This window comes from Nyctibius grandis, chromosome 6 (genome assembly GCF_013368605.1).
Source record: "Nyctibius grandis isolate bNycGra1 chromosome 6, bNycGra1.pri, whole genome shotgun sequence".
NCBI lineage: Eukaryota > Metazoa > Chordata > Aves > Nyctibiiformes > Nyctibiidae > Nyctibius > Nyctibius grandis.
In genome coordinates, this window is record NC_090663.1 from 33204790 (window position 1) to 33217784 (window position 12995).

General features: G+C 41.2%; 1 protein-coding gene across 4 annotated transcripts in view; it reads right to left on the minus strand.

Annotated features, from left to right (window-relative positions):
• Nucleotides 1–2420: 2420 nt before the first annotated feature.
• The window catches only part of DLC1 (DLC1 Rho GTPase activating protein), a 272781-nt gene continuing 262206 nt past the window's right edge, over nt 2421–12995 (minus strand). For all 4 annotated transcript variants that reach the window (XM_068402769.1, XM_068402768.1, XM_068402770.1 and 1 more), the window contains 9 exons: nt 12748–12924; nt 10662–10821; nt 10221–10419; nt 7611–7824; nt 7093–7207; nt 6023–6244; nt 5105–5322; nt 4755–4928; nt 2421–4222 (listed from right to left, as the gene is read on the minus strand). In XM_068402769.1, the coding sequence (XP_068258870.1) occupies nt 4102–4222; nt 4755–4928; nt 5105–5322; nt 6023–6244; nt 7093–7207; nt 7611–7824; nt 10221–10419; nt 10662–10821; nt 12748–12924 (1600 nt within the window). In that variant the 3' untranslated portion in view covers nt 2421–4101. The remainder of the gene's footprint in view (nt 4223–4754; nt 4929–5104; nt 5323–6022; nt 6245–7092; nt 7208–7610; nt 7825–10220; nt 10420–10661; nt 10822–12747; nt 12925–12995) is intronic.

Genomic DNA, 12995 nt, shown 5'->3' on the forward strand with positions numbered 1-12995 from the left:
TGGTGCAGAGGGAAGGGAAAAGTGAGCAAGCCTCAAGTGTCTGGGATAGTGCTCGATGCAAAAGAAGCATGGACACAAAAGTTGCGCATTAGCATCAGTAATAAGACCAGTACATCACCTTCACCTCTGGTGCTATGCTAGTCATCATTTTAGACATTGATACCTTTCCTTGCTAGAGAAATAAAATAGCTGTGTTGACAGAGGAGAGAGAGCTGAAAATAATTTTCCAGAAATGTTTAGTGTTTCCTGGTATAATGGATGCACTCAGGAAAAGGAATAGCATAACACAGGCAAAGGAATTAGCATTTTGTCTTTGTAAATTTAACACATTGCTCTATTAAAACAGTATCTTGATTTCATTCCTTATGATTGTAGGACACTGCTTCCAGCACTTAGCAGAAGATCTGTGTATAACATTTAATTTTCACATGTCTTAAGTGGAAATATCTACCTTTTATTATGTAGCCGAAGTCACGGATACTATTTTCATATCAGCTCCTCCTGGCACAGGCTACTGTGGATATATACTAGGTCCTACTCTTTTCAAGGTCTTGTACCAGACTGCAGAGGTGCTGTTTTGCATCATTTCAGTCTCACTATCCCAGAATGGCTGTGTGTGTTAGTGACATTGCCTTCCGGCCTTTAAGATGAAGGCCACTGATTAGTTACAGCTTCATAAATATCTGATTGTGGAGTGCATTACTTGAGGAATGACAGTAAAACACGACTTTTTCCATTTGAATGAGTTAGAAAGCAGTACTGAAATTCAGCGTTACTGAAGCACACAGCAGGCTGGACCAGTGCTGCACCAGGGATGCTGTGTACACAGGTAGCCATACCAGCACCCTGCCAGAACTGAACGGGGGCTCAGCCTGCGCTCCTCTGCGGCAACCACTGCTTAAAGCAAGAGAGTGTCCGAGCAAGAGCTAGCGCCGCTGTGAGTGACACCTGACAAGAAACACCGACATGGAAACTTGAATTCTATTGTCCAGCTACAACATGGACACCTGCAAATGAAGGTGCCAAGAAAACAAACATTCAGGAGATTGAGGCTATTCAGAAGATTCAAAATTAACTCATGTTTTAGAAATATTTAGGGAAATGCTGATTTGAAAGTAACCTGAATGCACTTTAAACAAAATGCAGAGTAAAACCTTGAAGTGCCTGAGGAGTCTGTTGTGCATTAGTGTGCTTAAAAAGACAAACAAAACCATCATTACAGAGAAAAATAGATTAGCTCTATTTCTGCTTGTTCCAAAGGCCCAAAACTGTGAACAAACCTGTTTGGTTTTTTTTTTTTTTAAATTGCGCAGTTGTTTTATTTTTTAGTATTGACTTGGGAAGAAAAAAGATTTTATAAGAGCCAAACAAATTACAGTCCCTTATCAGGAAGGTTCTCTAAAAGACTCTTTGGTGTGTGAGAACTGGTACCATGACAGCAAGAGGTTTGCTTTTGCCAGACTGTGAAGCAGCATCCCTCACTGCTCCCTGAGGAATGTAGTGGGAAGTGATAGTGATCAGGACTTTGGGATGCTCAGGCGGAGAAGGAATACGATGGTGTTGGTAACTGAAAGGCAGCAGGCCTCCTTCCAGCCACTCTGTCAGACAAGCCTCACAAATCAAAATCCTTTCAGATGCCCAAATTATATTTCTGTTGGCTAAGACTTTAAAAACTTTTAAAAGTTGCTTGAATTAACAGCTGTCTTTGGCTTCGTTCTTCACCTTAGTTGTTTGTGTATCCTCCTGGACTTCTCTTTGGCTTCATTTCGCTGCTGTATGTGCTTTAACTTTCTCCAATTACTTTCACACTTGCATTTTTTAAAGCAAACCTATGACTCCACAACTTGTCATGCCCTCGTTGTCCCCATAGAAAATAGGAAAGTGGTGAATTATTTCTCAGCATTGCATACAGCTGCTGATCAAGCAGGAGGTTGCTTTGCTCCCTGTTAAATTCAGGAGTACCTTTCTACAAGACAGCAGCAAACTGGACGTTTCTTCTTACTTTTAAATGCATTAAGCTATTGACTGGGGAGTACTTCTGTCCAGCTGTCTGCCACCACGAAGGCTTGTCTTCCAAAAATTTTGAAATTGCTTTGGTACCTGCCTTTAACAATGCTAAAAATACTCACCTAGGAGAGGGCAGGGGTGGCTACGCAGTTGGTAGTAGTATGTAAAGAACTGGTGGTAACAAAAATGCCTCCTCCTCTGGGCACGAGAGCAGAAGGAAGAATGCAGAACAAAATAAAAACCATTATGCTGCTTCAATTTTAAACATTTAATAGTGCACTTATTGAGTATACTCTGTACAGACATCTATGGCAAGTTAAACATTTTCCTTTCTCTCACGTAGATCATAGTCATGTAAAGCACATTTACAATAGAAAACATACTTGAGGTACAAAAACCCAAAAAAGAATATCTGAGGTATAAATACAGGTATATTTTAAATAATCTTTATCATGCTTTATCTATGTTTGACAGTACACTGTGGGCAAGTATACATGTTTACAATAGAATGGTATGTACAACATACAATTTTACAAATTCAAAAGTGTTTCATGTAGAAGAATATACAAGGTTTTCCTACTCATGAGGAACATCGTTACTGAAAGTACTACATTATTTGCAATAATAAAAAAATCTTCATCAAAAAGCTTAAAATAATACTGACAACGGTAACAAAGTCTCAGTCAAAATTCCATCTTGCAACTCATTCATACCCTAGAGCCACAAAATATATTTGTCACTTAATACTGCACCTCGACAGCAAATCTTTACCTTTACAGCAAAACCTACAGAAAGACACCTTTCCAGAGGACCTCAAGACTTCGTACAGTTCATACAAGTTGATTCTCAAGGAGGCAGGGAATATCGAAGGGTTTAAAACCCAACAAAACCCAAGACAAAAACCCACCCTCCTCTCTGCCCCCAAATATAACCCTCCAAATTGCTCACATCTGGGTTTTGTTCATGTTAACGTGCAGCTTTTAGGAAAACAGGCAAAGGAGGGAGAGAAAGGGAGAGAGCTTGTGTGACTCTTCCTAGCCACCTCACCCCACCTGCTGCTGCAGGAGTCCTGTCACCTCCCAGCACCGCAACTCCAGTGTTGACTTTTTCCTCTTGAGCCATTAGAATACAGTAAAATATATAAAAGCTCATTAAAACACTTATAGTTAACACAGGTAGGACTGAAAGCAACAAACATTTTTTGGCAAATTAACAGTTGACATTACTGGCTCTCTTCATCATTGCATAGACATTTCATTTCTAAGCTGCTACGTTGCTCAAAAGTATATTTACTTAAAATTGCTACAGAATTGCGAATCACTCCTAAAAGATCGTCTGGATAAGGAGTGGACAGTAATCGGAGCAAGCCTCTTGTAACAGCTGCTTAGGGTTTTTAACAAGGTCAGAGCTGAGGAAAACGCAGAACTGGCACATGGGAAGGATGGCTACTCCTAGTCCAGAGGGGAGTCCCGTTCTAGGTTGAACTGTATCCAGCATACTAAAATCCATTCTGGTTGCCTATCAGTGTACCAGACACATTTCAAGTTCAACTTCTGCTATCCTTTCAACCATTAACACACTCATTCACACTTTAATCTCTGTGCAAACCTTTCTCTGCTTATCTCAGTGAGAACACATTGAAGAGTACCAACTATTCCAGTGGATACACCAGTCCCTCAACGCACTACAAATAAAATGACATGGGTATGTACATAAAGATAAGTATTTCACATGGGAATGATGAGCCTTCACCATATTTCATAATATATTTTGCATTTAAAGAATTTTGCTTCTCAGAAGCAATTCAAACCATCTAATAGTACAATACTTTTTTTTTTTCCCCACACAGTCCTCCTATGTATTCCAGTCGAGGCCTACACTATAGACCTTACACAGACAGGAAGCAGCTTTAAAATGTATGGTATGGCCACAGTCCTATAGTAATGCTCACAGTCAAGTTCTCATGCTGTCATCCCTTCACAACATGACTTGCAGATGGTACACTAGTCTGGTCTGCAGCGGATGAGCCTCAGTTTTGGGTAACAACGTCTACGTTGCTGAGGAGTGGAGCGCATGGCTGTTCCTCTTCAGTAGTCACCTGGATTTTACCTCCTTGCTCTCAAGACTCTGATGACTGAAAGAGTCTCGGATCTTAACGACTTCAGATGCACACAAGTGTCCAAAAGACTTGGTGTACCAGTCTGGCATGTGGCCCCTGGTGCATGGAGAAAAAGTAATGATGAAGTAGGTACCAGTAACTTTGCATGCATTTTCTTAGTCAGAATCAAATATATATATATATAGCTGCTTAAATGTCCGACTAGGAAATCTCCTCATTACTGCTTATTGCTCAGCTCAGCCTTTCTAATATATAGACTTGCTCAAAAACAAGTTTTCTGCAGTGAGGAAAAGTTATGAGTTTTGTGAGAACTTGGTCCTCTTTACTAAATATTAAAATTAAAATGTCCTTGCATCCAAATACATGTCAGAGGAAGGGGTGGGATTATATACCATTAGCTATGATGGAGCACATACTGGGGGCTTCTAATGCAACAAATCACACCTGCTATTAGATGTGCACTGAAGGCAATTTTCTGTGATATCTGAGACACCTGTGTGCATGCCTTTGAGAAGCACGTACTACTGGCCAAGCTAAAGCCTGTCAAACCGTCAAAATTTTGTGCTGACTACGTGGGAACTATACAAGAAAAGTTACCACCGCTAAAGGACAAAGTGGAAATTCATACCTTAAATCAATTCTGCACATGTAGGTAAGTTTAGATTTTCCTGACCCGCAGGGCTCAATCAGATACCTAGACAGGAGCACATTGACTCTAATGCCTGCCACTGGAGCACGGTCATGGTCCACTGAGGTTGCTAAAAGCACACAAGCTCCTTTGGGGAAGTTAGTCCTCCATGTTCTAAGAAAAAAGAAGAAAAAAAGTCTTATCTTTGACAAAAAGTAATTCAAACATCTAATAAGACTACAAATCATACACAAGCAGATATTTACCTATATAACTTACATTCCACGTAACTTGTAGGCAAGGCTGCCATATGTGTAGGATATAAACACCATCACGTATAAAAGTCTTACCTTAAGACTACGAAGTCCCTGGCTGGGTGAGGTGCCATGCTGTTCTGGACATACTGGTATATATCTGTCTGGCTATCCAAAGGTTCAATTACTTTTGAATCTATAAGATCTTCATCCCAAAGATGCTGCTCTTTAAGTAAACGATTTAAAACGTCCTCTGGTGTCGCTGGGATTTCAATGGTAGTTTTCCATAAACGGAGTGGGGGACCTTCGCATACCTGGGGGAAATCAGCACAGAGTCCTCAGCTTTACTCTTCCTTACACTTTCTTTTCCTTTCTATTTTAGTGTTGGCTAAATACAGCAAATTAAATATGCACACATATATGTATAAATTGTACTAAGCTTGTCGTAAGCTCAGACTAAGGTTGTTTTCCTAACAGCCAAAGGCATCTGCATGCTGACTTCCATATTATTTTTAAGTTACAGTTATCTTCTCCAGTATGGGCCACTATTAAATCGTGATGCTACAGAAAAATATCCTAATTTTCCAACTTTATTTTTCAAATATCTTAAATCTCATTAAAACACTTCTCCTTGTGCTAGCTCTGAGCTGTGCAAGATTAGAGCCAAGAAACTTCTTTCCTACTGCCTGCGTAGTGACAGTGCTTGGAGGCTTCACTCAGCCTGTCAAGGCTTTGCACATGTAAGTGAAGGCGTGTAAATGCAATACAGCGAACATTCCTGGGCTGGATAAACAGAAGAACACAAATCAGTGCACGTTAACTGACTACTGCTGAAAGGCATGCTGTTTTTAGACGTGTGCAACTATGTCAAAAGACTAGGGTTTTTTTTTCTTAAATCTATCTGCAAAATAAAGGTGTGCACTGAACCCTCTGTAATATCCTGTCAAAAGCCTGCTTCTATTAGGGAAGATGAGCTAAAAACCAGAGCTATGGCACGAGTGACAGGGTACATACCTTCTTGTAGGCCAGCTCTGCTTGCTCTGAGGTGGAGCAGCTGACCCAGCCTTTAAACTTCTCTTTCATCTCTTTGAGCAAGTCGTCCATGCAGTCCTGGAGGTAGCAGTGGTAGTCGGAGGGCTCAGAGGTGCTGCTGCCGCCCCGGAGCTCCTCCAGGCTGAGGGGACGCAGGTCCTGCTCTGTGTACGAGTTCCGGCCCCTGCTCATTTCTTCGGGTATCTGAGGGATGACAAGGGTGAAATCATCCTCTTGCAGCTCTCTCCCCAAATCACAGAGTTAGTCTAATAGCCACAGGAAGATGGGTACACTAGTTTTGTAAGTGGTGGGATGTGTATGTGTCAGGTCAAGCACTCAATGTGAAGAAATGCCAAAATTAAGTTTGTGACTTTGATTTAACTCAAACTAGTCTCTCATTTATGGGGTGTCTTATTTTTTTCTGTGGAGTATCCCTCTTTGCTACACAGCTCAGATCCATTCCCACAGCACAGTTTATCCTGCAGACTGAACAAAGGAGGGGTCAGTTGTCAGCCACAAGAAAAGAGACAGGCACATCTTCAGTCGTGGACTCTGAAAAGCTTCGACGACTGTGAGGAAAACCAGGACTCAAGACTTGTCTGGTTCTCCATCCCGGGCCCTAGAGGGAACATGCTTTAGTTCCTACAGACCGTTCAACCTATGGTCTGACAGTGTCATGTTCTAGGACGCTTTTGTGGCCTAGTCTTTCTAACTCTTGGGAATTTAAGTATAAAACAAGCACTGAAATTCCTGGAAATAGCTTATTGCTTTGTAATTAGAGTTGAAGTTCACAGATCCTCATGGCTGCACAATAAAAGCCTGAAAACTTATTTCAAATGCAGCTTGGATGTTAACAAAAATGTCCCAAACCCCACAACTGCCTCATGACTTTTGAGAGCACCCAGATCAGGCTGCAAAGTTCTTTAAAAAGCTATTTATCACGTATTAAACTTTATTAAAATAAATTGACATTCCTAGCTTTCCATTATACAGCAGATCTAAGCCATGTTGGCCAATATTTCACCCATCAGTTTTTCAAATAGGTGTTTTACCTGAAAGAGCTTCTTGCATTCAGCGATCATATGAGCTAGCCCTTGGGTTGCAGCCAAATTTTCATTTAGGTCTTTCTGGTCGGGTTTTCCCAGGCTTGGTTTTCTTTGCATCACCCTTCACCAGGGAAAAAAGCGCACACACACAAATCCAGTTATTTAATGTAGAGCAAGAGAGATGATGGTTGGTAACAAAACAGTAGGGTTCCCAAATCTGCTGGTGATTTACAGCAGTGCTGCCTGGGACCAAATCTTGGCATGGTGTTATTGACTTCCCTTTCTACTCTCTCTAAACTTTTTCTTTGGAATCCCCCCCGTTTCTTCCTTCTTATGAACTTGCTTATATTTTATCAAATCTCTAACAAAAGGTAGGATCCCATAACCGTTCTACACCCGGTTCCCTCTGAGGCATCCGAGGTGATCACAATGGGTAGGGTCAATGCCAGACAGTGCCTGTTGCACATCACCGCTGGCTGTGGTACAGGACCAGCAGCAATGAGCCCTGCTCCCCAGAGACATACCTTGGGGAAGAATTCTCTCTTTTGAGAGTGTTTAAGTGGAAGAGGGAAGGTGCTAAGCAGACGGCCAGGTTTGTTGGTGTCATCTGGTTTTCCTTCACTGCAGCTGTGACATCACTCAGGAAATAGAGAAGAATCTGGAGGACCTCCCTGTTCTCATCAGGTAAAAGCATAATGGCAGCCTTGATAGCTTGGAGACGCTGATCCTTTGGCACATCTGCATAATATTAGTAATTCTCTCATCAGCCCACTGATTTTCCACACACACAGCATGAATACATCCCAAAGCAAACTCCAGCTTCAAATATTTGACTCGAGTTTGAAGTGATTTCCTTCAGGATGCATACCATTCGTAGGAAACATGAAGGAATTTTTTTTTAACCCACTAGTTTAGCTACCCTCAGCTATTTCCTGCCTCACAAGAAATGCAAGAAAGAAGAAGTTGTGCCTAGGCCAGAGTTAATTTTAGATTTAATCTCAACAGCTACATGCTCCCACAGATGCACTAAAATGACAGAAGCCTGGAGTCAGGCAGTGAACAAGCAAACAGCCCAGCCAATTTAGAAATTCTTTGGCTTTCAAAGAAATTCAAAACACGAATGTATTTTAGAATAGGTGAATTAATTAAATAAATTGGCTAGCAAACCTTTTCAACAATGATGTCATAAAATATCCAGAAAGTGCTTTACCAAACACAGAGGGTTGCTTTATTGAGCAGATCATTCAAAGTCATGCGGTGGAAAAAGAAAGTCAATGCTGTGAAGCCCCATACCATTAAACAGCTCCTTGGTTACTAACAACAAACAGCCATTGGAAAAATTTGACGTGTGTCTTTATATAAGGCCCTCTCCTCCAAACTTGAAGGGAACGAAAAATGAAATAACCCAGACCAGATCTGCTTCTTATAAAGGGATTTCCAACAAGCCATGGCTAAAGACAACATCAGAGTCTGAGTCCTGGGGCATTTACATCATCATTAGCACCACACCACCCTCACTGCATGTCTCATAATGCATGTGGTGCTAATCAGATATTTAATTGGTATTTGCTTTGGGCTTCAGCAACTTCATAAGGTTAGCAGGTGAGTTTAGAAAGCAATTTTAAGCAAAAATCCACTGTTTTTCACCCACTCCCCTCAATCAGCTCAAAGCACATTTAAGCCACGTGCGGACAATTCCAGTGCACAGCCTGGTGCATAACACCAAAGCAAAGGGAAATTTTGTCCTTTGCAGGGAAGCAAAATTTACAGCTGCTCTAAGGCTCTTTGCTTTACACAGAGATAATACTTCCCAACCACCTCTGGGGATTCCTCAGACCTACCGCCTGCAAAAGAAAAGGAACAGATACTTCTGCAATGCTCTGTCAAACTTTCTCTGGCACTAAACCCACAAAGAGTTGCTGTTTAATGTGCACAGAAGTGGAGAGTCTGATTAATTTCCTCCATAAACCTTCCTGGGAATCCAAACACACACAAAAAAAATGCATGCACTGAAATAATGGTATGTATGTTTTTATTTTAAACTGTCACCTCCACCTACAGAGCTCTGAAGGAAGTTCCTGTAACCTTTTTGTAACCATCATCATAAGGAAGGCACAAAATACAGCAAGGGCTCAAAGAAGGTGTTCTTTGAAGTAAGTTCCGTTGTAGGTGTGCTACCATGGGAAGAATACATGGGGAGAGCGCTGGGGTGGTGTTAGGGAGAGAAACCACAGGATCAGCAAGGTGCCCATAGTGCATCAATCAGTTTGGACCCCCATGAATATTTCAAAAAGCTTTGGAGTTCTGGTCACCAAACATTAATTCCTCTTTGGTCATTTTATAAAGTGAGAGTATTCCCAATGAAACAGTGTTGAAGAAAATTTTTGAAAGACAACGTGTTGTTTGGAAAGACCCAGCACAAAATTACCATCTATATGGAGCTTGATTTATCTAGCTCACAAAAGAGAATGTCTCCCTTGCTGGAGTTGAACCTGTCATCTCAGAAAGTTTAATTATTTATTTTCACGTGCACTGATAAACTCCTTTTGACGTGATTTATTCTAAGCACTTTCTGTTTATGGCACCTATCAGTAAAATAGCTACAAGTGAGTAACAGAAGAGCTTTCAATTTAAAGGTTGTTTTCAAAAGTTGTGGTGAAGGATAGAAGAATATAAATTATAAGAAAATAGAAATTTTTTGGCAACCTTGCTGTTACAAAAAAATCTCAGTAATTTAGTGGATTTCAATCCCCTTGAAAGCCCCAGACTGTGTTCATGTAGTGTTTGCACAGCTCCTCTACCTAGCCACATCAGACGTGGCTTATTTTCAAACTGTAACATCTAGTATGCTCAGAGAAGAAATAAAACTTTATAGCAAGTGATGGAGGATTTATATTTGTACCCAAACTACAGAGAAAGCTGAAATGAAAAGAACTTGTACTATAAATCGTTATACAACTGGAACATCAAAAATCAGTTCCTTATGAGGCAGCCTGAACTATAATGGCTGCTGGAGAAAGGCAAAGACCAACATATACAACACATGTAGCGCCCAGAGAAGCAGTATTAGAAAGTTCCACCCTTGCTACACAAATAACCATTTGCCCTCTAGCCATAGAAATCTCAGTACTTACATTGGTATATCTGTAAGAAGGTCTCGGAGAGTTTGTTGGTCATGAGAGGCTCAGGGAGATCACGGAAGAATTGCTTTAACATGTCTGCTACATCATAAGCAGACTGGCCTTCGTAGTTGACGCTATCTGTTGAATTTTCATTCATTTGACGCAAAGCCTGAATTCTTGATTTGACTCCAGATTTCCTAAAGAGTCCAACCTAAAGATATAGGGAAAGGTAAATACATTTACAATGAGTCCAGCAAATTTGAAATAGAAGTATGCTCTTTAGCTTCTTATGTATGAGTTCTAATTTCATGGAAAGCTTTCCCTGCATTAATTACCTATTTTGTCCTGTTTTGAGTCTACTTTTTCAGTCTGACCCAGGAACAATAAAAATTAATGGAAGGGCTGAGTTGTGGGTGCTGCATGTGTGTGGGATGGGAGGACAGCAAAACCCACCTGATCCAGGCAGTGGTTGCGGAGGTACCGCATGGCTTGCTGAATGCTCTGTGGAAGAGGCTGCCCTGTGCGCTGGACGTTGACTTGCAGTGGTACTCCAAACACGTTTCGGTCTTTATAATCTGGCACCTTTATCCTCTTCATAAATTTTGGTACTGCCCTATTTAAGCAAAGGAATGACAAAATTAAATTAAACCTCTGTCGACCATTTATCTTATGCATTTCGAGTATTTCAGAAAGTCAGTGAAAATAAATGAAATATTTTAGTAATATGAAAAGTAGTGACAATATAAATCAGCTAATCCATTCAGGGCTGGGAAGGGGGAGAGGACAGAAAACAGAGTTTCTCTAAGAGAAAGGCTTGACATTCGGGGCAGTATGCTGCCTGCAAGTATTAATGTGGTGCTACTCCATCAATATTAGTCGGACAAGAGCTACAGGGTAAAACTGCAGGGGCCAGATTGAATTGCAAAAGAGTCAAAATAAATCCTGCGGTCAGTGACCCCTTATAACACTGCTTCTTTAGGTTTTTGAAAAAGATGGGCATTTGAACAATGAGCTTTTGTATGTCAGCTACTTGTTCTGCAAAGTCCTCAAACTGGGTCCACCACCCACCAGTGTGCATAACAGCAGGAAACTGATGTAATACATTTGAGTTTGTCAGCTAAAAACTTCAGCTCTATAAACAACCCCTCTGAGGGACCCCCCTCCTTGTCAGCCAGTGACTGTTGTTACCCCCACCTCCCACTCCAGTTTCAATGAGAGGCCTTTCCATCTGCTTATGACTCCAAGGAAAAAGTTACTAAACACAAAAGAATGATTTACCCCCAGGTCCCCTAGAGCATTGGTTTCATAAAGGGGAAAAAAAAAAGCCATTAAAATGTGAAAATATTGAGATCATTTTCCTAAATAGGGAGAAAAGCTAATGTCCAGTGCAACAACTAATAGGACACAGCAGAACTGGAAAACAGGGAGACCTATTTAACATTTCAATATACAGTGCAGCTATACAAACAGTGCATTAGATTTACAGCTGACTAATCTGTTACACAGTAAAACAGAACCAATTTGTATCGCCGTATAGTTAAGTTTAGGGCATTATTGATATATGTATGAATAATACTTGCTTTGTCAAAAAACATGCCAATGGAATGTGAAAAAACACATTGCGATCTCCACCGAGAATCTGAAGCATGCAGGGATAACTGGTCAATACTTATTTCTGTCTTTCAGAACAAACAACTTCTGTATTTAGAAAGGCTGACATAATAACAGCCTTTGAACAGGAGGTACTTTGATGCTGAAGCTAAATACTCTCTATGACTCCTGGGGAAGGGAGGAGGCTGGCCTGTGGTAGGGAGGAGAAAAATTTCATTGCGTCTTTTGCATCATGAAGGTTACACAGGCTGTACTGCAGATACAATAATAAAAGAGCTTTCTATTCCATTCTTCCGACAAAAAAACGTTCAACTGAGTTACAAACACCTGGCCACAGCAGAAATTGCTGCCTACAACAACTCCATGGTTCACCAAACCTTTCTTTTTTTCCCTCCTCATGTTATTGCAAGTTAACTGGATTTATAGTGGTGGATTTATTGTGCTTTAAAGAAACTAACGAAACACTAGAACTAAAGGAAATTTACATCATTTAATGACATAATTATATAGAGAAACTAATGCAAATATTTAAGAATAACTGAAGAAAATCAAGCCTCTTAAGATCTGCTGAGGTTTGTGCCACTGCTTGCTAACTGCCCTCAATAAACAACTAGTCCTTCTTTTGCTATGGATAGCGGACACCTTCCTGCGCAGAAAGCTGGCCTGTACTTCATTGCTTTTATTTCCTCACATGCCCCCTACAAACATACTTCTCAAGCCTAATAAGATTACACTTACGTAAAGGGTTAGTGATTTTAGCCCTGTCTTAGGAAACCACAAATCACTGTCAGCACAGGCTGGAGGAAGAAGTGCAAATATGGAAAAAGGGACGGAGGGATTCATTGCATCTTTCCAAAGGTTGCCTAGGACGAGCGCAACTGTCGTGCTTGTATAGCTGGCTCGTCTACACATGGCACTGCGCCCTTACCAGCTGAAACCGTGCTTGTTGGAAGGCGTGTACTTCTCCAGGAGAGCAGTCAGCTTGAGGAGAGAGTACTTCTGCAGCAGGTTCATCTGCGCCACGGACTGGCAGTTGATCTGCAGCGACGCCGAGCTGAGGCTGGGCCGGTGGGAGCTCTGGAAGCTGTGCCACCTCAGCCTATGCCTGCAGAGAGCATGGGGGACAGAGCAAGGACCGGTCACTGAAACGTCTCTGCAACACACATGCAGGAATTA